Source organism: Colius striatus, chromosome 17, assembly GCF_028858725.1.
Source record: "Colius striatus isolate bColStr4 chromosome 17, bColStr4.1.hap1, whole genome shotgun sequence".
Taxonomy (NCBI): Eukaryota; Metazoa; Chordata; class Aves; order Coliiformes; family Coliidae; genus Colius; species Colius striatus.
In genome coordinates, this window is record NC_084775.1 from 2281062 (window position 1) to 2302488 (window position 21427).

The following is a 21427-nucleotide window of genomic DNA, read 5'->3' on the forward strand; positions in this document are numbered from 1 at the left end:
CTTGGCACGGGCTGGCACGGGCTCTGCAAGAGGACAGAGGCTGAGAGAGAGCAGCACAGGAGAGCCCCTGAGGCAGAGGGGCCCGGGCTGGAAATGGGCAGCAGCAGGAGAAGCGCTCGCAGCCTTACCCTGTTCCTAGAGGAGAAGGCACCAGAGCAGGGCTTGGCAGTGCCTGGCACAGGCAGAGCTCTTATAGCAGCCCCAGCATTGCTCAGCCTCGCCTGGGCCAATCTGCAGAGCCGGCACTCCCTCCCTCCTGCCAGGCAGGACAGTCCAGGGCTGTTTGTCTCCTGCCCCTCCCTATGGCAGCATCCCCTGGCCACACCAGCTTCTCCCCCTGCCCAGCCTGTGCTGCTGCTGTCTCAGCTAAAGGGCAGCAGCAGCTCCACGCTGGGGGCAGTGCCCAGGAGCTGAGGGCCATGTCCCCATCCTTGCTGAGTGTTTGGGCTGTAGCCTGTGCCTGCAGCGCCAGGCTGTGCAGGGAGGATGAGCCTACGCCCAGTGCCCAAAGGGCCAACCCAGCCAGGGCTCCTTGAGCTTGTGCCTTCAGACAGAGCTCCAGCTGCCCAGCACCCTGAAGGCAACGTCTGCCCAGCACCACATACTGCAGGGAAGGGCACGAGGGACTTTGTGCCCCAGACTTACAGAGGCTCATGGCCACGAGGCCAGTGCAGGCTGTCTAGCTGGGCTGGCGAGTGATGCATCCATCGTGCTGAGCAGACGGGGCCCGAGATCAGCGTCTTTCATCTTCCCCGCCGTAAGCTCAGCCCCGTGTCGATATGAGCCCACGGGATGAGGCAAGAGGAATGTGAGGCAGGGCGCTGGCAGGCAGCCCGTGTCAGGCTGCGTGCGCTCTGAGGCAGCGAGATGCTGAACAGGCAGCGGGGCTCATCTGGGCCGGGAGGTGGCAGCTGGCAGCGCCCCAGCAGGGCCGTTGGCGGGGCCGAGGGAGCGGGTCGGGGCCGGCGAGGAAGCGACGTCAGCAAAACAGCCGCGTGCTGTCGAGGAATGGTTAAGGGAGAATGGACATGGATGCCAGGGTATAATGTTAGGTCTGATGGGGCAAGGCAATCTGAGTTCTAGTTATATGAATTTAATGCACAATCAAGACCAGAGTCAGAGCCATGGTTAAAGCAGTTGCTGTCACGTAGTCAGTGCAGACAGCAGGCCGCTTTCTGCTCCTTCAAGGTCGGGCTGTTTTCAGCCAACGAGCTAACAGCTCAAGGTCGGGCTGTTTTCAGCTAACAGCTAACAGCTCAAGCTCGGGCTGTTTTCAGCTAACAGCTAACAGCCCAAGGTGGAAAACAACTACGGGGGAAAAAGAAGATGGGAAAATGTGAGGGAGCTTGCTTATCGCAGAAACCGCAAGTAGGATGAACACAAGAATGTAACCTGTTAGCTGCTGTTGCTGAGCTGGCTTTGAAGCTGCTGTGTATATAAGTTAGAGTCTGCTCTCAATAAAGAGAAGATTTCTGCTATCACTCACATTGAGTAGGACTGATTTCTTCCCACCCAGCTGAGAATCGGACCCTAGGTTGATCGCCGCATGAAGTAGGCTTGGAGCTGGTTGTTCAGGCTTCGAGCCTGGGTGTTTCAGACTTAGAGTCTGGTTTCAGGCTTCGAGCCTGGTTTCAGGCTTTGAGCCTGGGTTTTTCAGATTTAGAGTCTGGGTTGCAGACTTCGAGTCTGGTTTTACAGGCCAAGAGCCGACAACTTCGCGGCAGCGTGCCACGCAGGGAGGAGGAAGGGGCTCGGCCGCCACCAGCCGCGTGCCCCAGCGTGGCAGCTCCTCCCCGCGCTCGCTCAGCCGCCAGAAAAGGGCTGCCCTGGGCCAGCACTGGCATCCGCCGCTGGCCCTCAGATCCTGGGCACTGCCCCCAGCGTGGAGCTGCTGCTGCCCTTTAGCTGAGACAGCAGCAGCACAGGCTGGGCAGGGGGAGAAGCTGGTGTAGCCAGGGGATGCTGCCACAGGGAGGGGCAGGAGACAACAGCCCTGGACTGTCCTGCCTGGCAGGAGGGAGGGAGTGCCGGCTCTGCAGATTGGTCCAGGCCAGGCTGAGCAATGCTGGGGCTGCTATAAGAGCTCTGCCTGTGCCAGGCTCTGCCAAGCCCTGCTCTGGTGCCTTCTCCTCTAGGAACAGGGTAAGGCTGCGAGCGCTTCTCCTGCTGCTGCCCATTTCCAGCCCGGGCCCCTCTGCCTCAGGGGCTCCCCTGTGCTGCTCTCTCTCAGTCTCTGTCCTCTTGCAGAGCCCGTGCCAGCCCCTGCCAAGATGTCTTGCTCCGAGCTGTGCCCACCAAAGGCCAGCGTGGCCGTGCCCCAGCCCATCGCTGAGAGCTGCAACGAGCTGTGCGCCCGGCAGTGCCCCGACTCCACGGCCTTCATCCAGCCGCCCCCCGTCGTCGTCACCTTCCCCGGCCCCATCCTCAGCTCCTTCCCGCAGCAAGCCGTGGTGGGCTCCTCCGGAGCACCCGCCTTTGGGGGCTCGCTGGGGCTGGGGGGCCTCTACGGCGCCGGGGCCACGCTGGGCTCGGGGGGCCTCTGCACCTTTGGCAGAGCCTACGCTGCTCCCGCCTGCAGCCCTTGTGCCGTGCCCCGCTACAGCAAGAAGCTCTGGGACACCTGTGGGCCCTGCTAGACCCAGACCAAGGACCCTCACACACCTCGACCTGTCACCTGCTCTCCCTCCTCCTCTCCTGCCCCTCTCCCCATGGCCACTCCTCTCCTCCTGCCCCGCTCTGCCCCTCCACCAGCATCCCACCGGGCACTGGCCTGGCTCTGCAACGGCTGCCACGGGGCAGAAGCCTGAGGGAAGCCCTCTCCTGAGAGCTGTGGGGACAAAGGGAATGTCTCTGCCTTCCCTGTCTTTCTGCACTGGATCTTTTCGTGTACTGCAATAAAGCCAACTGCAGCCAACTCTTGCCTCTCTGTGCCTTGTCTTTGAGAATGATGGAATGAGAGGATCTTTTTGTCTGGTGCCATTCACCCCTTGGGTGTCTGTTAGCTGATTGGAAGGCATTTAGGAGCGATTTTCTTAAAGATCAACTTATAGCATACTGTGATCACGTGTGGCTGTTGTATGATTTGGAGAGTGGGGAAAAGTGGCCCTTAAACGGGACATTGAATTATAATATCACCTTGCAGTTAATGGTATTTTGTAAAGGGAAAGGAAACGGGATGAGGTCTCATATGTAGATCTTTTGTCTCCGAGAGAAACCAGATTGGCAAAAGGAATTAGAATTGGCTGAACAGGCCTGTAAGCAAATGCCATGGAAAGTAAAGAGTGTGGAGGCTCAGGGGAATTGTTCAGCCTGCACATCTACCAAAACCTGGTTTAAACATTTGGCTACGAAACAAAAGGAAGAGGAGCGTGATAACACAGCTCTAGAATTGGACACAGCCCCATCTGCCCCCACAGCTCCCATTCCAGTATAACCCCTCTTCCGTCATCATCTGATTTTAGACCCGATTCAGAGGCTGACGGTCCAGCGGGGCGATTGGCATCAGAGCTTGGAAATTTGGGTCCTTGCCCGGACTGTAGTGGATTGAGACAAGAGGAGGAATCAGATTCAGATTGGTCTACAGCCATACCTAGGAGAACGAGACGGCGTGCTCATTTGGTAACTCCTCTACGATCACGGCATGAGAGACGATCAGTAGCCCCCTTAAGACAGGGAGCTGGACAACAAGGACCGGCGGATGTGACAGGAGCCTTCTCTCCCTCAGATTTAACACTGTGGAAAGAATCGGCCGCTCTCTATAGAGAGGATCCTGGTAAAGTGGGAAGAATAATGGGAATGAGAATTAAAACTCAAAGTCCTGATTGGGATGAAATACGGCTGATTCTGGATACTCTTATGGATTCCAGTGAAAAACAAATGGTTAGGAGAAGTGCTGGAATGCAGGCAGAAGAAGATGTCCGTACTCGGACAGTAGATGGAGCCACAGACCAGACTTTCCCATCGGGGATCCAACCCCCTCCCCCCCCTCCAATGGGACGATCATAGGCAGAGACTGAAGAGGTACCAAGAGTGGCTTTTCTATGGGGTCCAAAATGCCATGCCTAAAACTCTAAACTGGTCTACATTGTATGATACCAGGCAGGAAAGGAAAGAGTCCCCAAGAGCATTTTTGGAAAGACCGAAGGAAGCCGTTCGTAAATACACGGTTTTCAGCCTGAAGCTGAGCAAACCAAAGCGCAATTAGCCTTGATATCGTTGTTACCATCGCAGGAGGATGTCAGAAAGAAAGTCCAAAAACTGGGAGGAACAGATCCAGGAAATTTGGACAAATTAGTGGAAGGAGCCTGGAAAGTCTATAACAAGCGAGATCAAAGGAATGAGGAAAGCAAACGAAGACAATTCCTTGCAGTGGTGAACAGGGCTCCTGGATTTTCAAAGCAAAGACAAGGGCGGGGACAAAGCCCTATGAGAGGAGGGATAAGAGGAAGAGGACAAATTGGCAGAATCTCCCTTGGAACTAATCAATGTGCCTTTGGCAGGGAACAGGGACACTGGAAAAACGAATGCCCTAAACTAGCTGGTCAACAAGCTAAGGCTAAATCGATGATCTTGGGAGAATATATGGAGTGATGGGGACCACGGGCGAACCCAGCCGAGCCTCTGGTTACAACTAAGATGGGAGAAAAAGAGGTCACATTTTTGGTGGGTACGGGCGCAACATTTCTGTATTAAACAGCCAAAAGGGAAAAGGTACAACTGACATGGACACGACTACCCCAAGGACTTTAAAAGAGCCGGAAAATCTTGAGGGATCAGTCAGCAAAGAAGCTACAAATGTGGAAAAAGGTAGAAACAGTGACCCCAGAACCAGAAGCCCTGATCCTGCCGCATGTGGATGACATTTGAAGAGCCACCGAAGCAAAGTCAGCCTGTGCTCAGGTAACCGCTGAACTTTGAAACTTTTTGGGACTCAATGAACATGAAGTGTCCAAGAAGAAAGCTCAGAGAGCAGCCAAACTGTAATAGTTTTGGGCTTTAAAATGTCAAAAGGGGGAAGAAAGCTGGGAACCAAGCAAAATGAAAGCATCTGTGCCGTTTTCCTGCGAGCCGGGCCCGGGGAGCCGCCTCCGGGGGCTCTCCCCACCCCACATCCCCCGTTCACGCAGCCTTGCACTCCCCGTGTCGGCAGGCTGCGGGACCGAGTGTTCCAGCTCTGAGCTCTGTGCTGCCGCAGCCTCTGGAACGCCGGGCTGCCGGCGCGGCTGCTCCCGGCGCTGCCGGCGCTGTCCTCACGCTGCCCTGGGCTGCGGGAGGCGGCCGCCCGGGGGCTGCTCCCTCCCGAGGGCTCCTTAAGCAGCGGGGAGCATCGTTCCCGCGGGCTGGGGCTGCGGCTGCGGCTGGGGCTGGGGCTGGGGGAGTTTCCTCCACAGGACCCTCAGGCTGGAGGCGAGTCCCTTGCCCGAGCCCGCCTTCCGCCCGCTGCTGCAGAGCGACAAGCCGTCAGTCGTGAGCCGGCGCCGGGCTGAGCCGCGCTCGTCCTTCTGGCCCTGGGCTCGGCCGAGCGCCCCACGGGACGGCCCGGGCGGAGAGTCCCCTTCCCCGGCTGCGGGCTGCTCTCTGTCCTGGACCTTAAGCAGCAATTAAGCTCTCCCTGCCCTTTAGCAATCTTCAGGACTTTAGTCCTTGAGGCCAATCGCGGTCTTTTGTTCCTTGCTGGACCTAAACCACGACAGCCAAGTGAACAGATTAATATCTTTTCCTTAGCCTAAGGAGGCATTTAACCAATCACTATGATATCGAGACATTTTACAGTAGTTAGGAAGCAACCAGGGGAAAGGGCAAATTCAACGACGGACATTCCACGCGTGCTTTGGATGGCAAGTGTAGCTCTTACTGTTTGACACGTATCAGAACCTTGACAAGTGGACCTAAGGCCGCAGCACAATTGGAGGAGATATGGTCCGTGTCCCCCAGCGCTGCAAAACAAAGAAGTGCCTGCTTCTCGGCATCCCCGTGGAGAGAAGTTGTTTGGCGACTGCGGCCCCGTCAGCGGCCGCTGCTGGAGGAGCCCGGGCCGCAGCACGGCAGCATCATCGTGCCGGGAAGGCGGGCGCTGCTGAGCCTCAAGCCGAGGCGTGAGGGAGGGGGGCCCTGGGCCCCGTGGGCCCCCCAGCGCTTGTCCCCGAGCGCTGCAGCTGAGCCGTGGGGCGGCAGCGCCGTGGGGCACAGCCTGACGCGCAGGTTCCCGCACAAGAAGCGCATCCCTCCCGCCAGCCCGGCCCTCAGCCGGCTCCGGGAGCTGCCGCCGCAGGAGCCCTCCCCACAGCCCAGCGCCACGAGCAGGGGCAGCGGCCCGACGGGGAGCCTCCCGGCTCCTGCCCCGACCCCCCCATTCCTTCCCGAGGAGCAGCGTCCCGGAGAGCTGCCGCGTCCCCCCTCTCTGCACAAACCCAACCCGAACGCGAGCCGTTTGCCGCGGGCCGGCGGCAAATCGAGGCGCTTGTGCGGCGTGGAACGGCAGCCGCTCGGGCTCGGCTCTGGGCTCTGCCATGCAGATGTCGGGCAGCCCGGCGCCGGCCTGGGCCGAGCAGAAGCGATGGGGGCAGCGCAGGCGGAACGCGCCCCAGCTCCCCGGCTGCCGCTCGGCTCAGCGATTGTCCCCGGCGGCGGGCGGGGAGCAGAGCCCGGGGCTGGGGCGGCCTCGCTGCCCCCCTGCGCCCCGCCGGCCAGGCTGCGGGGAAGGGAAGGCGGCTGTTTGCAGGAGGGGCTGCGCGTCCGTTCACGGCGATGGGCAGCGGGGAGAGGCTGCAGCACGGACACGGGCAGAAGCAAGTGCATCTACACAGAGGGGATGCAGCTGGGACGGCGGGGGAGGCGCGGGCTGGGAGGCTGAGCCGGGGCTGCCGGGCGAAAGGGGGAGTTTTGGGGCGCGTCTGCTCAGCGATCACTGAATCTCTCTCAGCTGCGCCCTGGCTTCTTGAGTCTGGGCTCAGCACACCAGCTGCTCAGCTGGAGGTGTTCGGCCTAGAGAGGAGGCACAGGAGAGACATCGTCAGTCTCTAGAGCTACCTGAAAGGAGGTTGTGGACAGCTGCAGGTCGGTCTCTTCTCCGAAGTCACAAGTGAGAGCAAAGGAGGAAACTGCCTCAGGTTGCAGAAAGGCAGGGTTTAGGCTGGAGCTGAGGAAGACATTTTTCCCCGAGAGGGTTGTTGGACACTGTCCCAGGCTGCCCAGGGAGGTGAGAGAGTCCGAACCCTGAAGATATTGCAAAGCCATGCAGCTGAGGTGCTGAGGGAGCTGGTGCACTGGTGGCTGTGCAGTGTGAGGACAGTGGTTGGCCTGGAGGATCTTAAAGAGATTTTTCCAGGCAAACAGATCCTCTCATTCCATCATTCTCAAAGACAAGGCACAGAGAGGCAAGAGTTGGCTGCAGTTGGCTTTATTGCAGTACACGAAAAGATCCAGTGCAGAAAGACAGGGAAGGCAGAGACATTCCCTTTGTCCCCACAGCTCTCAGGAGAGGGCTTCCCTCAGGCTTCTGCCCCGTGGCAGCCGTTGCAGAGCCAGGCCAGTGCCCGGTGGGATGCTGGTGGAGGGGCAGAGCGGGGCAGGAGGAGAGGAGTGGCCATGGGGAGAGGGGCAGGAGAGGAGGAGGGAGAGCAGGCGAGAGGCCGAGGTGTGTGAGGGTCCTTGGGCTGGGTCTAGCAGGGCCCGCAGGTGTCCCAGAGCTTCTTGCTGTAGCGGGGCACGGCGCAAGGGCTGCAGGCGGGAGCAGCGTAGGCTCTGCCAAAGGTGCAGAGGCCCCCCGAGCCCAGCGTGGCCCCGGCGCCGTAGAGGCCCCCCAGCCCCAGCGAGCCCCCAAAGGCGGGTGCTCCGGAGGAGCCCACCACGGCTTGCTGCGGGAAGGAGCTGAGGATGGGGCCGGGGAAGGTGACGACGACGGGGGGCGGCTGGATGAAGGCCGTGGAGTCGGGGCACTGCCGGGCGCACAGCTCGTTGCAGCTCTCAGCGATGGGCTGGGGCACGGCCACGCTGGCCTTTGGTGGGCACAGCTCGGAGCAGGACATCTTGGCACGGGCTGGCACGGGCTCTGCAAGAGGACAGAGACTGAGAGAGAGCAGCACAGGAGAGCCCCTGAGGCAGAGGGGTCCGGGCTGGAAATGGGCAGCAGCAGGAGAAGCGCTCGCAGCCTTACCCTGTTCCTAGAAGAGAAGGCACCAGAGCAGGGCTTGGCAGTGCCTGACACAGGCAGAGCTCTTATAGCAGCCCCAACATTGCTCAGCCTGGCCTGGGCCAATCTGCAGAGCCGGCACTCCCTCCCTCCTGCCAGGCAGGACAGTCCAGGGCTGTTTGTCTCCTGCCCCTCCCTGAGGCAGCATCCCCTGGCCACACCAGCTTCTCCCCCTGCCCAGCCTGTGCTGCTGCTGTCTCAGCTAAAGGGCAGCAGCAGCTCTAGGCTGGGGGCAGTGCCCAGGAGCTGAGGGTCAGCGGCGGATGCCAGTGCTGGCCCAGGGCAGCCCTTTTCTGGCGACTGGGCGAGCGCGGGGAGGAGCTGCCACGCTGGGGCACGCGGCTGCTGGCGGCCGAGCCCCTTCCTCCTCCCTACGTGGCACGCTGCCGCGAAGTTTTCGGCTCTTGACCTGAAAAACCAGACTCGAAGTCTGCAACCCAGACTCTAAGTCTGAAAAACCCAGGCTCGAAGCCTGAAACCAGACTCTAAGTCTGAAACACCCAGGCTCGAAGCCTGAACAACCAGCTCCAAGCCTACTTCATGCGGCGATCAACCCAGGGTCCGATTCTCAGCTGGGTGGGAAGAAATCAGTCCTACTCAATGTGAGTGATAGCAGAAATCTTCTCTTTATTGAGAGCAGGCTCTAACTTATATACACAGCAGCTTCAAAGCCAGCTCAGCAACAGCAGCTAATAGGTTACATTCTCATGTTCATCCTACTTGCGGTTTCTGCGATAAGCAAGCTCCCTCACATTTTCCCATCTTGTTTTTCCCCCGTAGTTGTTTTCCACCTTGAGCTGTTAGCTGTTAGCTGAAAACAGCCCGAGCTTGAGCTGTTAGCTCGTTGGCTGAAAACAGCCCGACCTTGAAGGAGCAGAAAGCGGCCTGCTGTCTGCACTGACTACGTGACAGCAACTGCTTTAACCATGGCTCTGACTCTGGTCTTGACTGTGCATTAAATTCATATAACTAGAACTCAGATTGCCTTGCCCCATCAGGCCTAACATTATACCCTGGGATCCATGTCCATTCTCCCTTAACCATTCCTCGACAAATCCCCCGTTTTGTTTTTGCACAATCAAGACTGTGTCAGTCAATTTATGCACTGCCTTCATAACACAACTATATACTATTCTAAACATTACAAGTAAAAGCAAAATAACCAAAATCCATCTTAACCCTTCTTTGATTAACATAGTCAACCAAGGTGACAACATCATGCATACAATGATACACAAGTGCATGTCTAATACTACTTACATCACTAATCAAGCCTTCTAATGTCATTGAGGTTTGGTTACTTTGTTTGCTAAGCCAGCATCCTAATTTGCATAGCTGAGTTAATAAAGCAGATACTCTTACACCTGGAGCAAATATACTAGTTGCTATTATTGCTGAGGAAGACCAAAGGTAACACGGTCATCACATTTGTCAGTAAATGCACGCACAAATTGGTTTTGACAATGATGTTTCTAAATCATTGTGTGATTAGGCATCAAGATCGTCAGTTGTCCCAAACTGCATGGTCCCCTTTGTAATCTCGAGGGTATTCCAGGCTATGCCTGGTCCCCACAGATCAGAAACATTCCCTTTGGTAACTGCATAGGCACAAGACTAGACCTGGGTCTTTTTGGTGAAGTGTAATTGCACCGAGATGTTGCGTTCTTATACACGCCCAGGATGGGATCCACATTCTGTCCCAAATGTTTTGGTATTGCTGGTAAAATTAAACATAACACAAAAATCCATCTTTATAGATCCCAATAATTCTAACTCCTGTGGCTCTGTTGTCATTATTGGCAACCATGAAATGATCAAATCCCAGCTGTCAGCTTTGCCATTACCCTTAACTAAGGGGTTTGTTTTTAATGCATTTGGTACAGGCCATTGTGCCACATCTGATGGAACTCCCACCAAACAGGTAGAAAAAGGATTATCTGGAGTGGCCATTGATAAACATATTGTAGACTGATTGATTGCTTTGGCCAGTGTAAGCCACATGTTTTGCTTGGTTTGTTGAAATTGCCTAAAACCATTTACCACAATCATTTGAAGCATCAACAGTATGACAAAATCCCTTTTTTTTTTTACTCCTGATAAAAAAAAAATCCTTCACCAATGAGTCTAAAACACAAACCACCTTTTAGCTTCTCAATGTCAAAATGTTCTGTTCCTGACACCTAAAACACCTCAGAAAGTTTCCCCTGTAAGAAAACCAGTATTCATCATCACATTTACAGCAAAATGCATAACATCACGACCAACAGTTTTTACACTCGTTGAGGCAAGGGACTGAGGATGGAAAGGACGAGCCCAGCGGTCCGTGAGGGCCGGGGCCGTCGGTGTCGGCGCGGTGTGTGTGGGGGGCTCCGGAGACACCGACCGGGCGCGGGAAGCGGCTGCGCGGCGCCGGCTGCGGATGGAAGGGGCGGGGGGGGTCTGGCTCACTCCGTGCCGTCCCCGGCGCCGGCGGCGCAGTCGGTACTGGTCTCTCCTGTGTTTTCCTTGTCTCCCCTCTCGTGCCCGATGGTGTCCAGTCTAACACGGGGTCGCGCTCCCCCACTCCTCTGATCGTCCTGCGCCTCACCCCCGCCCGACTCCGCCCGCTCGGCATTGCCCTGCGAGTCGTCCCAGGGGTAACTCGGCGGGTTGGGCTCGAATGGGAAGCAGCTCTCCCGCGGGGGCTCTGCTCCGAAGCCCTTTCGCCTCTCTGACTTTGTAAAAACTCTTGTGTAGAGAAGAATTCTTTTTTTTTTTCTTCTTTTCTTTTTTTTTTCTCAGCACGCCCCGCTCAGCGCCGGGCGGCACCGGGCTGGCTTTCAGTGACGACAGGCCGTGTCTCGATGGTCCCTTGTCGCTCCAGTTTCTTTAATACTTCCTGCAGGAACCTGTCCATTCCCTTGTCTGTCTCCTTCAGCCTCGGCACAAGGGTCAACGCCTGGGCTGCAGCCATGGCCACACGCTGTTCTGCTTGCATTTCTTTTAAAGTATTTAGCACGTCTCTCCAAACGAGACCTAGATCTTTACTGATCTTACTATTGTCCTCATCACCACTAATAGTGGCTTCCCAGAGAAGGTTTCCAATTTCTCGCCACTCACCAGAAAAGGGAGATGAGACATAATTAGTCCCGATACCAAACAGTCCAGCTGTTGGCTCGGCTACAGTCTCGGGCATATCAAGCCGCTGAGTTACAGCAGCGGCCAAATTCTTTTCCAACTTATACTTTTTCAAACAGTTAATGACCTCTCTCCACTGTTTCATCAGTTTCCGAGCAGTCTTATCTTCGTCTATAACCAAGTCCCAAAGACAAGTCCCATATGCTCTCCACTCCTCCTCATCAAAATATTTCTCAGAGTCTTTAAAAAAGCCTTTACAATTACTATGTACAAGTAGACCAGACAAATCGGTCAGTTTTAAGTCCACCCCCCGCTTTTCTAAAAAGCGATGTAAAAGTGAGAGTGCTGCCTCCTTATCCATGTTGTCGGATCCTCGTCTCACCGCAACCTGTAGTCACTCCCCCGGGTACAGCAACCTCTGCTTGGGGTCCGTCAGGCTTCCTCCGACCACTGCCTCTGCCTCCGGATTTTCAAGTCTCAGCTCCCCGCAGGCAGGCTCCTTACCCGGTAACACCCACTGATGTCCCTGTTCGGGCACCATATGCCGAGAAGTTTTTGGCTCTTGGCCTGAAAAATCAGACTCGAAGTCTGCAACCCAGATTCTAAGTCTGAAAAACCCAGGCTCAAAGCCTGAAACCCAGGCTCGAAGCCTGAAACCAGACTCTAAGTCTGAAACCAGACTCTAAGTCTGAAAAACCCAGGCTCGAAGCCTGAACAACCAGCTCCAAGCCTACTTCATGCGGCGATCAACCCAGGGTCCGATTCTCAGCTGGGTAGGAAGAAATCAGTCCTACTCAATGTGAGTGATAGCAGAAATCTTCTCTTTATTGAGAGCAGGCTCTAACTTATATACACAGCAGCTTCAAAGCTGGCTCAGCAACAGCAGCTAATAGGTTACATTCTTGTGTTCATCCTACTTGCGGTTTCTGCGATAAGCAAGCTCCCTCACATTTTCCCATCTTGTTTTTCCCCCGTAGTTGTTTTCCACCTTGAGCTGTTAGCTGTTAGCTGAAAACAGCCCGAGCTTGAGCTGTTAGCTCGTTGGCTGAAAACAGCCCGACCTTGAAGGAGCAGCAAGCGGCCTGCTGTCTGCACTGACTACGTGACAACAACTGCTTTAACCATGGCTCTGACTCTGGTCTTGATTGTGCATTAAATTCATATAACTAGAACATAGATTGCCTTGCCCCATCAGGCCTAACATTATACCCTGGGATCCATGTCCATTCTCCCTTAACCATTCCTCGACAGCACGCGGCTGTTTTGCTGACGCCGCTTCCTCGCCGGCCCCGACCCGCTCCCTCGGCCCCGCCAACGGCCCTGCTGGGGCGCTGCCAGCTGCCAGCTCCTGGCCCACATGAGCCCCGCTGCCTGTTCAGCATCTCGCTGCCTCAGAGCGCACGCAGCCTGACACGGGCTGCCTGCCAGCGCCCTGCCTCACGTTCCTCTTGCCTCATCCCGTGGGCTCATATCGACACGGGGCTGAGCTTACGGCGGGGAAGATGAAAGACGCTGATGTTGGGCGCTGCCTGCTCAGCACGATGAATGCATCACTCGCCAGCCCAGCTAGACAGCCTGCACTGGCCTCCTGGCCATGAGCCTCTGCAAGTCTGGGGCACAAAGTCCCTCGTGCCCTTCCCTGCAGTATGTGGTGCTGGGCAGAGGCTGCCTTCAGGGTGCTGGGCAGCTGGAGCTCTGTCTGAAGGCACAAGCTCAAGGAGCCATGGCTGGGTTGGCCCTTTGGGCACTGGGCGTAGGCTCATCCTCCCTGCAGAGCCTGGCACTGCAGGCACAGGCTACAGCCCAAACACTCAGCAAGGATGGGGAACAGCATGGCCCTCAGCTCCTGGGCACTGCCCCCAGCGTGGAGCTGCTGCTGCCCTTTAGCTGAGACAGCAGCAGCACAGGCTGGGCAAGGGGAGAAGCTGGTGTGGCCAGGGGATGCTGCCTCAGGGAGGGGCAGGAGACAAACAGCCCTGGACTGTCCTGCCTGGCAGGAGGGAGGGAGTGCCGGCTCTGCAGATTGGCCCAGGCCAGGCTGAGCAATGCTGGGGCTGCTATAAGAGCTCTGCCTGTGCCAGGCTCTGCCAAGCCCTGCTCTGGTGCCTTCTCGTCTAGGAACAGGGTAAGGCTGCGAGCGCTTCTCCTGCTGCTGCCCATTTCCAGCCCGGGCCCCTCTGCCTCAGGGGCTCCCCTCTGCTGCTCTCTCTCAGTCTCTGTCCTCTTGCAGAGCCCGTGCCAGCCCGTGCCAAGATGTCCTGCTCCGAGCTGTGCCCACCAAAGGCCAGCGTGGCCGTGCCCCAGCCCATCGCTGAGAGCTGCAACGAGCTGTGCGCCCGGCAGTGCCCCGACTCCACGGCCTTCATCCAGCCGCCCCCCGTCGTCGTCACCTTCCCCGGCCCCATCCTCAGCTCCTTCCCGCAGCAAGCCGTGGTGGGCTCCTCCGGAGCACCCGCCTTTGGGGGCTCGCTGGGGCTGGGGGGCCTCTACGGCGCCGGGGCCACGCTGGGCTCGGGGGGCCTCTGCACCTTTGGCAGAGCCTACGCTGCTCCCACCTGCAGCCCTTGCGCCGTGCCCCGCTACAGCAAGAAGCTCTGGGACACCTGCGGGCCCTGCTAGACCCAGACCAAGGACCCTCACACACCTCGACCTGTCACCTGCTCTCCCTCCTCCTCTCCTGCCCCTCTCCCCATGGCCACTCCTCTCCTCCTGCCCCGCTGTGCCCCTCCACCAGCATCCCGCCGGGCACTGGCCTGGCTCTGCAACGGCTGCCACGGGGCAGAAGCCTGAGGGAAGCCCTCTCCTGAGAGCTGTGGGGACAAAGGGAATGTCTCTGCCTTCCCTGTCTTTCTGCACTGGATCTTTTCGTGTACTGCAATAAAGCCAACTGCAGCCAACTCTTGCCTCTCTGTGCCTTGTCTTTGAGAATGATGGAATGAGAGGATCTTTTTGTCTGGTGCCATTCACCCCTTGGGTGTCTGTTAGCTGATTGAAAGGCATTTAGGAGCGATTTTCTTAAAGATCAACTTATAGCATACTGTGATCACGTGTGGCTGTTGTATGATTTGGAGAGTGGGGAAAAGTGGCCCTTAAACGGGACATTGAATTATAATATCACCTTGCAGTTAACGGTATTTTGTAAAGGGAAAGGAAACGGGATGAGGTCTCATATGTAGATCTTTTGTCTCCGAGAGAAACCAGATGGGCAAAAGGAATTAGAATTGGCTGAACAGGCATGTAAGCAAATGCCATGGTGTAGTGGGTCTGGGATGGTAGTGATTTTCCACAGCAGCTCCTGCAGTGCTGTGCTTACTGTTGATATCAATATTATGACTACCGCTTGCACAACATCAGGGCTGTCCCTCCAGCATTCCTTTCCCCACCTTCACCAATAGCTGTGGGTGGGCATGATCTTGGGAGGGACTATGGCCAGGACAGCTGACCCAGGCTGACCAAGGAGATATTCCATACCATATGACGTCAGCTCAGTAATATAAACTGGGGGAGAGGAGCAGGAAGGGGAGGTGAGATTCATTTCTGGCCTTCCCAAAGCAACCGCTACGCGTACTGAAGCCCTGCTTCTCGGGAGGTGGCCGGACAGCGCTGCTGATGGGAAGTGGAGAGTAACAGCTTTATCTGCTTCTGCTTTGCTTCCTGCGCGCGGCTTTGCTGCTTCTTTATTAAACTGCTTTTATCTCAACCCACGAGACTCCCATCTTATTTTCTCCCCTTCCCTGGCTTGCTGAGGAGGTGGGGGATAAAGCGGGGTGGTGGGCACCTGGCATCCAGCCAGGCTCAAACTACCACAGCCCTTTTGGCGCCCAACGTGGGGCGAGATAATAGCAGATTTACATTAACTCCATTGCAATTACAGTAAGCCAATGAGTGCAAAGTTCCTGTGCTGGTCACGGAGCCTTGCTGTTATGCAGCTTATCTTACACTTTCTAATGCTTGGGAACACGATGCTACTAACATTGACTCTCTGCTGTGCTTTAACCTTAATAGCTTTGCTAGGCTGGCTATATAATTTTGTGAAAAGGATGAAAGGGCCTGGGAACATGATGGCCCAAATAATAATAGCAAGTCTCATTCTGTTACTGATGAATTTAGTGTGCTGTGGGAGCTATCTTGTGGAGGCCATGGGGCAAAGCACCTCTTTTTCCTCAGCTCGGACTGATCTAGACAATTTTGTTATACAGACTTCCCAGGTCCTTAGTCACCCTTATACGAGAGTTTTAATAGTACTAATTAACATGGTTGGTATATTATATATCTTGTGGAATCTGGACTCATCTGGGTATCAGAGAGTACAAATTTGTGATGGAAACATGTTAAAATGCCCCCTGAAGCGGCCAGTCCCTGGGTGGCAGGGTATGTGGATGAATTTAGGCAAATTCCTAGGACGGTTATCACCTCCTGTAACCTGGGATTTTACATCTGAACAGATAAAAAACCCTGCTTTACTGACACGCTACCTGATAGAAGGGTGTCTTACCTACCCTAATGAGGCCCATCAGGTTCAGGCACTATACTGGGGCCTAGCCTCTGCCTACCGAGCTGCATTCCAGTCCTCTCAGAGAGCTATGATAGAAGTGGAAACTCAAACGGTACCTGAGGCCAACATAGTTGAGTCAGTCGCAGTCCAGCCCTCTCAGAGAACTATGGCCGAGGTGGAAATGCAAACTATACCTGAGACTACCATGGTTGAGTCAGGGAACCAAACAACAACCAGAGTGGTTGCCCCAGTAGTGAAAAAGAAGCAGTGGATAAGGAGGTCAAGTCCATATCATCGATTAGTAAGGGCAGAAGAGGAGGAAGAGGAAAGGCTAGAAGAAGAAACTGGTCCTTCGGTAAGGAGATCAGGAGAAGGAGTGAAAGAAATCGAAAAGGAAATGGAAACTACTCGGTCCCTCACCTCGACAGAACTTAGAGATATGCGAAAAGATTCAAGTCGCCAGCCAGGTGAGCGGACTGGTGCCTGGCTGCTCCGATGTTGGGATAACGGGGCTGACAGTCAGCAATTGGAAGGCAGAGAAGCCCAACAGCTAGGATCTCTTGCTAGGGACCGGGGAATTGATAGAGGCATTGGAAAGAAGACCTCAATTTGTAGTCTCTGGAAACGGCTCCTCTCAAGTGTACGGGCAAGATACCCATTCAAGGAAGACCTTGTAAATGCCCGAGGAAAGTGGACTAGAGCTGATGAAGGGATCCAATATCTAAGAGAATTAGCTGTGTTGGAAGTCATCTATGGTGATCTAGATAATGCCGAGGCCTCCACAGATCCAGACGATGTCCAGTGTACACGGGCCATGTTGAGAAAAGTGATTCAGAGTGCCCCAGCTACATATTCTAATATCCTGGCAATGGTGTATCATCCAGACATGGATATACCAACAGTGGAGAGGGTATCTTCTTGGTTACAGAACTATGAAGAGAGCCTCTGCACCTCCTCATCAGTGTGGGATGATGGCCTGACTGTCAGATCTGCCTCAAGAATTCAGTCATCCACTGTCCCGACCAGGGGAAAGGGAAGTCCCAGACGCAGGAGTACACCGCGAAATGAACTCTGGCTCTTTTTGCGTGGCCAAGGAGAGGATATGAGGAAGTGGGATGGTGAACCCACTTTTAAGCTGGAAGCGCGTGTACGTGAACTAAGGGGGAAGACAGCTGTTAGAAAAGGACCACCCAAGAGAGCTGTCAGCATAGTGGCTGCCAAAACAAAAGAGGACATCAACAGTCTCCAAGACATAGAAGAATTGCAACTGCTTCCTTCGATGCCAATGAGGAGACTTCAGGTCTAAAATTGCAAGGATCAGATAGCGAATACTCTGATGAAGAACAGAAATAGAGGGTCCCTGCCTCCAGCCAGGAGGAGGAAAGGGATGACCGAATCTACTGGACTGTGTGGGTTCGATGGCCTGGCACATCAAACCCACAAAGGTATAAAGCCTTAGTAGACACAGGGGCACAGTGTACATTGATGCCATCAAGGTATAGAGGCACAGATTCTGTCTGGATCTCTGGAGTGACAGGGGGATGTGAAGAATTATCTGTATTAGAGGCTGAAGTGAGCTTAACAGGGGACAAATGGAAAAAACACCCCATTGTGACTGGTCCAGAGGCCCCTTGTATTCTTGGCATAGATTACCTCAGGAGAGGGTACTTCAAAGACCCCAAGGGGTATCGATGGGCTTTTGGTATAGCCACTGTAGATACAGAGAAAATCAAACAACTCTCTAATTTACCTGGCCTCTCAGAAGACCCTTTTGTTGTGGGATTGCTGCAAGTTCAAGAGCAACAGGTATCAATTGCTACCAGGACAGTGCACCGGAGGCAATATCGCACGAACCGAGATTCCCTGACTCCCATCCGTGAGTTGATTCATCAACTGGAGGCTCAAGGAGTAATTAGCAAAACTCATTCCCCATTTAATAGTCCCATATGGCCTGTGAAAAAATCTGAGGGAGGGTGGAGGTTAACAGTAGACTATCGTGGCCTGAACGAAGTGACACCACCACTGAGTGCTGCTGTACCAGACATGTTAGAGCTCCAGTATGAACTGGAGTCAAAAGCAGCCAAGTGCTATGCTACGATTGACATCGCTAATGCATTCTTCTCAATTCCATTGGCAGCAGAGTGCAGGCCGCAATTTGCCTTCACATGGAGAGGCGTCCAATATACTTGGAATCGATTGCCCCAGGGGTGGAAACATAGTCCTACTATTTGCCATGGTCTAATCCAAACTGTGCTGGAAATGGGTGATGCCCCTGAACATTTACAGTACATTGATGACATAATTGTATGGGGCAACAAGGCAGAAGAAGTGTTTGAGAAAGGGAAAAGAATAATACAGATTCTCCTAAAAGCTGGTTTTGCTATAAAAAGAAACAAAGTAAAGGGACCTGCACAAGAGATACAGTTTTGGGGCATAAAATGGCAAGATGGGCGTCGGCATGTGCCTATGGATGTTGTGAACAAAATAGCGACTATGTCTCAACCGACTAATAAGAAAGAAACACAAGCTTTCCTGGGCCTTGTGGGATTCTGGAGGATGCATATCCCAGGTTATAGTCAGCTTGTGAGCCCTCTCTTTAGAGTAACCAGAAAGAAGAACTGTTTTGAGTGGGGCCTGGAGCAACAACAAGCTTTTCAACAAATTAAACAGGAAATAGCTCGTGCAGTCGCCCTTGGGCCCATCCGTACAGGACCAGTTGTGCAGAATATCCTCTACACTGCCGCTGGAGAGCATGGTCTCACCTGGAGCCTCTGGCAGAAAACATCTGGAGAAACCCGAGGTCAACCATTAGGGTTTTGGAGCCAAGGATATCGAGGATCGGAAGCCCACTACACCCCAACTGAAAAAGAAATACTAGCAGCATATGAGGGACTTCGAGCTGCTTCAGAAGTCATTGGCACAGAAGCTCATCTCCTCTTGGCACCACGTCTGCCTGTGTTACACTGGATGTTCAAAGGGAAAACCCCTTCTATACATCATGCAACCAGCGCTACATGGAGTAAGTGGGTGGCGTTGATTACACAACGATCTCGGCTGGGGAAATCTAATCGCCCAGGAATCCTGGAAGAAATCATGGACTGGCCAGAAGGCAGAGATTTTGGAGCATTGCCTGAGGAAGTAGCTCGCGCCCAAGAGGCACCACCGTATAATGAACTCTCAGAAGATGAGAGGCATTATGCTTTGTTTACTGATGGATCCTGCCGCGTGGTAGGAAATCATCGTAAGTGGAAAGCTGCTGTGTGGAGTCCCACACGACGAGTTGTTGAGGCCACTGAAGGAGAAGGTGAGTCAAGTCAGTTTGCTGAAGTGAAGGCTATCCAACTAGCTCTAAAGATTGCAGAACGAGAGAAGTGGCCAGTACTCTATCTTTACACTGACTCCTGGATGGTGGCTAATGCTCTATGGGGATGGCTGCAGCAATGGAAGAAGACCAACTGGCAGCGCAAGGGTAAACCCATCTGGGCTGCTGCATTATGGCAAGACATTGCTGCTCGGGTGGAAAATATGACTCTGAAAGTACGTCATGTAGATGCTCACGTGCCAAAAAGCCGTGCCAATGAAGAACAATGGAACAACCAACGGGTAGATAAAGCTGCTAAAATTGAACTAGCTCAGGTAGATCTAGACTGGGAGCGTAAAGGTGAGCTATTTATAGCTCGATGGGCCCATGAAACATCAGGACATCTGGGAAGAGATGCAACATATAGATGGGCTCGTGATCGAGGGGTGGACTTGACCATGGAAGCCATTACACAGGTCACCCATGAATGTGAAACGTGTGCTGCAATCAAGCGAGCCACACGAATCAAGTCTCCCTGGAACAGAGGCCGATGGCTGGGTTTTCAGTATGGTGAGGCCTGGCAAATTGACTATGTTGGACCGCTACCACGAACACATCAAGGCAAGCGTTATATACTCACCATGGTGGAAGCAACTACCGGTTGGTTGGAAACATACCCTGTAAACCACGCGACTGCCCGAAATACTGTCTTGGGTCTTGAAAGGCAAGTTTTGTGGCGACACGGCACTCCAGAAAGAATTGAATCAGATAATGGAACTCATTTTCGAAATAATCTCATAAACTCCTGGGCAAAGAAACATGGCATTGAGTGGATATACCACATCCCCTATCACCCACAAGCCTCTGGAAAGATTGAGAGATATAATGGGTTAGTAAAGACCATGTTGAGAGCACTGGGCAATGGGGCATGGAAGCAGTGGGATAAAAATTTAGCAGAAGCCACTTGACTGGTCAATAGCAGAGGTTCAACTAACCGTCCTGGTCCTGCCCAAACAAAACCACTACATACTGTGGGAGGAGATAAGGTCCCCGTAGTGCACCCAGGGAAATGGCTGGGGAAGGCAGTATGGGTTGCACCTCCCACGGGAAAGGGCAAACCCATTTGTGGGATTGTCTTTGCTCAAGGGCCTGGGTGTACTTGGTGGGTGATGAGAAAGGATGGGGAAACTCGATGTGTACCTCAAGGAGACTTAACCTTGGGGGAAAAATAACCTGTTATGTGAGTTATCTGTTGTAGATGAACTTTGCAAGAAAAAGCGGACAAGTGGACAAACCAAGCCGGTGCTGGTGCCCAACACTGAACATACTGTTTCCCCTGGCCTGGATATCCATCTTGATAGATGAGACAGAAGTTATGACCTGCTCCAGTGAACATCTACAGAGGATGAAAGGCATAGGAATGTTGTTTGTTTGTTTGATGCAAGATGCAATACAAGAATGATGTTTGTCTGTTGAAGAGTGGGGGTACTGGTTAATGAGAGTGTATAAGAACGTATATGGCTTGTTAAGATGGTTTGTCTGAGCATGACATAAATGGTATGGAATAAGGGGTGGAGACTGTAGTGGGTTTGGGATGGTAGTGATTTTCCACAGCAGCTCCTGCAGTGCTGTGCTTACTGTTGATATCAATATTATGACTACTGCTTGCACAACATCAGGGCTGTCCCTCCAGCATTCCTTTCCCCACCTTCACCAATAGCTGTGGGTGGGCATGATCTTGGGAGGGACTATGGCCAGGACAGCTGACCCAGGCTGACCAAGGAGCTATTCCATACCATATGACGTCAGCTCAGTAATATAAACTGGGGGAGAGGAGCAGGAAGGGGAGGTGAGATTCATTTCTGGCCTTCCCGAAGCAACCGCTACGCGTACCACAGCCCTGCTTCTCAGGAGGTGGCCGGACATCGCTGCTGATGGGAAGTGGAGAGGAACAGCTTTATCTGCTTTTGCTTTGCTTCGCGCGCGCGCGGCTTTGCTGCTTCTTTATTAAACTGCTTTTATCTCAACCCACGAGACTCCCATCTAATTTTCTCCCCTTCCCTGGCTTGCTGAGGAGGTGGGGGATAAAGCGGGGTGGTGGGCACCTGGCATCCAGCCAGGCTCAAACTACCACACATGGAAAGTAAAGAGTGCGGAGGCTCAGGGGAATTGTTCAGCCTGCACATCTACCAAAACCTGGTTGAAACATTTGGCTACGAAACAAAAGGAAGAGGAGCGTGATAACACGGCTCTAGAATTGGACACAGCCCCATCTGCCCCCACAGCTCCCATTCCAGTATAACCCCTCTTCCGTCATCATCTG

General features: G+C 54.1%; 3 protein-coding genes across 3 annotated transcripts; 2 read left to right on the forward strand and 1 right to left on the reverse strand.

Moving 5' to 3' along the window:
- The first annotated feature begins 2236 nt into the window (after positions 1 to 2236).
- Positions 2237 to 2636, forward strand: LOC133627047 (scale keratin-like). The gene has a single exon (XM_062010036.1). It carries the CDS (start codon positions 2271 to 2273, stop codon positions 2634 to 2636), a length of 366 nt encoding a protein of 121 aa, XP_061866020.1. The 5' UTR covers positions 2237 to 2270.
- A 4859-nt stretch (positions 2637 to 7495) lies between these two features.
- On the reverse strand, positions 7496 to 8099 carry LOC133627044 (scale keratin-like). Its single transcript, XM_062010020.1, has one exon. The coding sequence runs from the start codon at positions 8025 to 8027 to the stop codon at positions 7662 to 7664; it is 366 nt and encodes a 121-aa protein (XP_061866004.1). The 5' UTR covers positions 8028 to 8099; the 3' UTR covers positions 7496 to 7661.
- A 5390-nt stretch (positions 8100 to 13489) lies between these two features.
- Positions 13490 to 13927, forward strand: LOC133627062 (scale keratin-like). Its single transcript, XM_062010108.1, has one exon. It carries the CDS (start codon positions 13562 to 13564, stop codon positions 13925 to 13927), a length of 366 nt encoding a protein of 121 aa, XP_061866092.1. The 5' UTR covers positions 13490 to 13561.
- Positions 13928 to 21427: the final 7500 nt, after the last annotated feature.

Excerpts from the sequence above, each read along its gene's own strand:
- LOC133627047 (XM_062010036.1), top strand. The coding sequence starts at position 2,271 with ATGTCTTGCTCCGAGCTGTGCCCACCAAAGGCCAGCGTGGCCGTGCCC.
- LOC133627044 (XM_062010020.1), bottom strand. The coding sequence starts at position 8,027 with ATGTCCTGCTCCGAGCTGTGCCCACCAAAGGCCAGCGTGGCCGTGCCC.
- LOC133627062 (XM_062010108.1), top strand. The coding sequence starts at position 13,562 with ATGTCCTGCTCCGAGCTGTGCCCACCAAAGGCCAGCGTGGCCGTGCCC.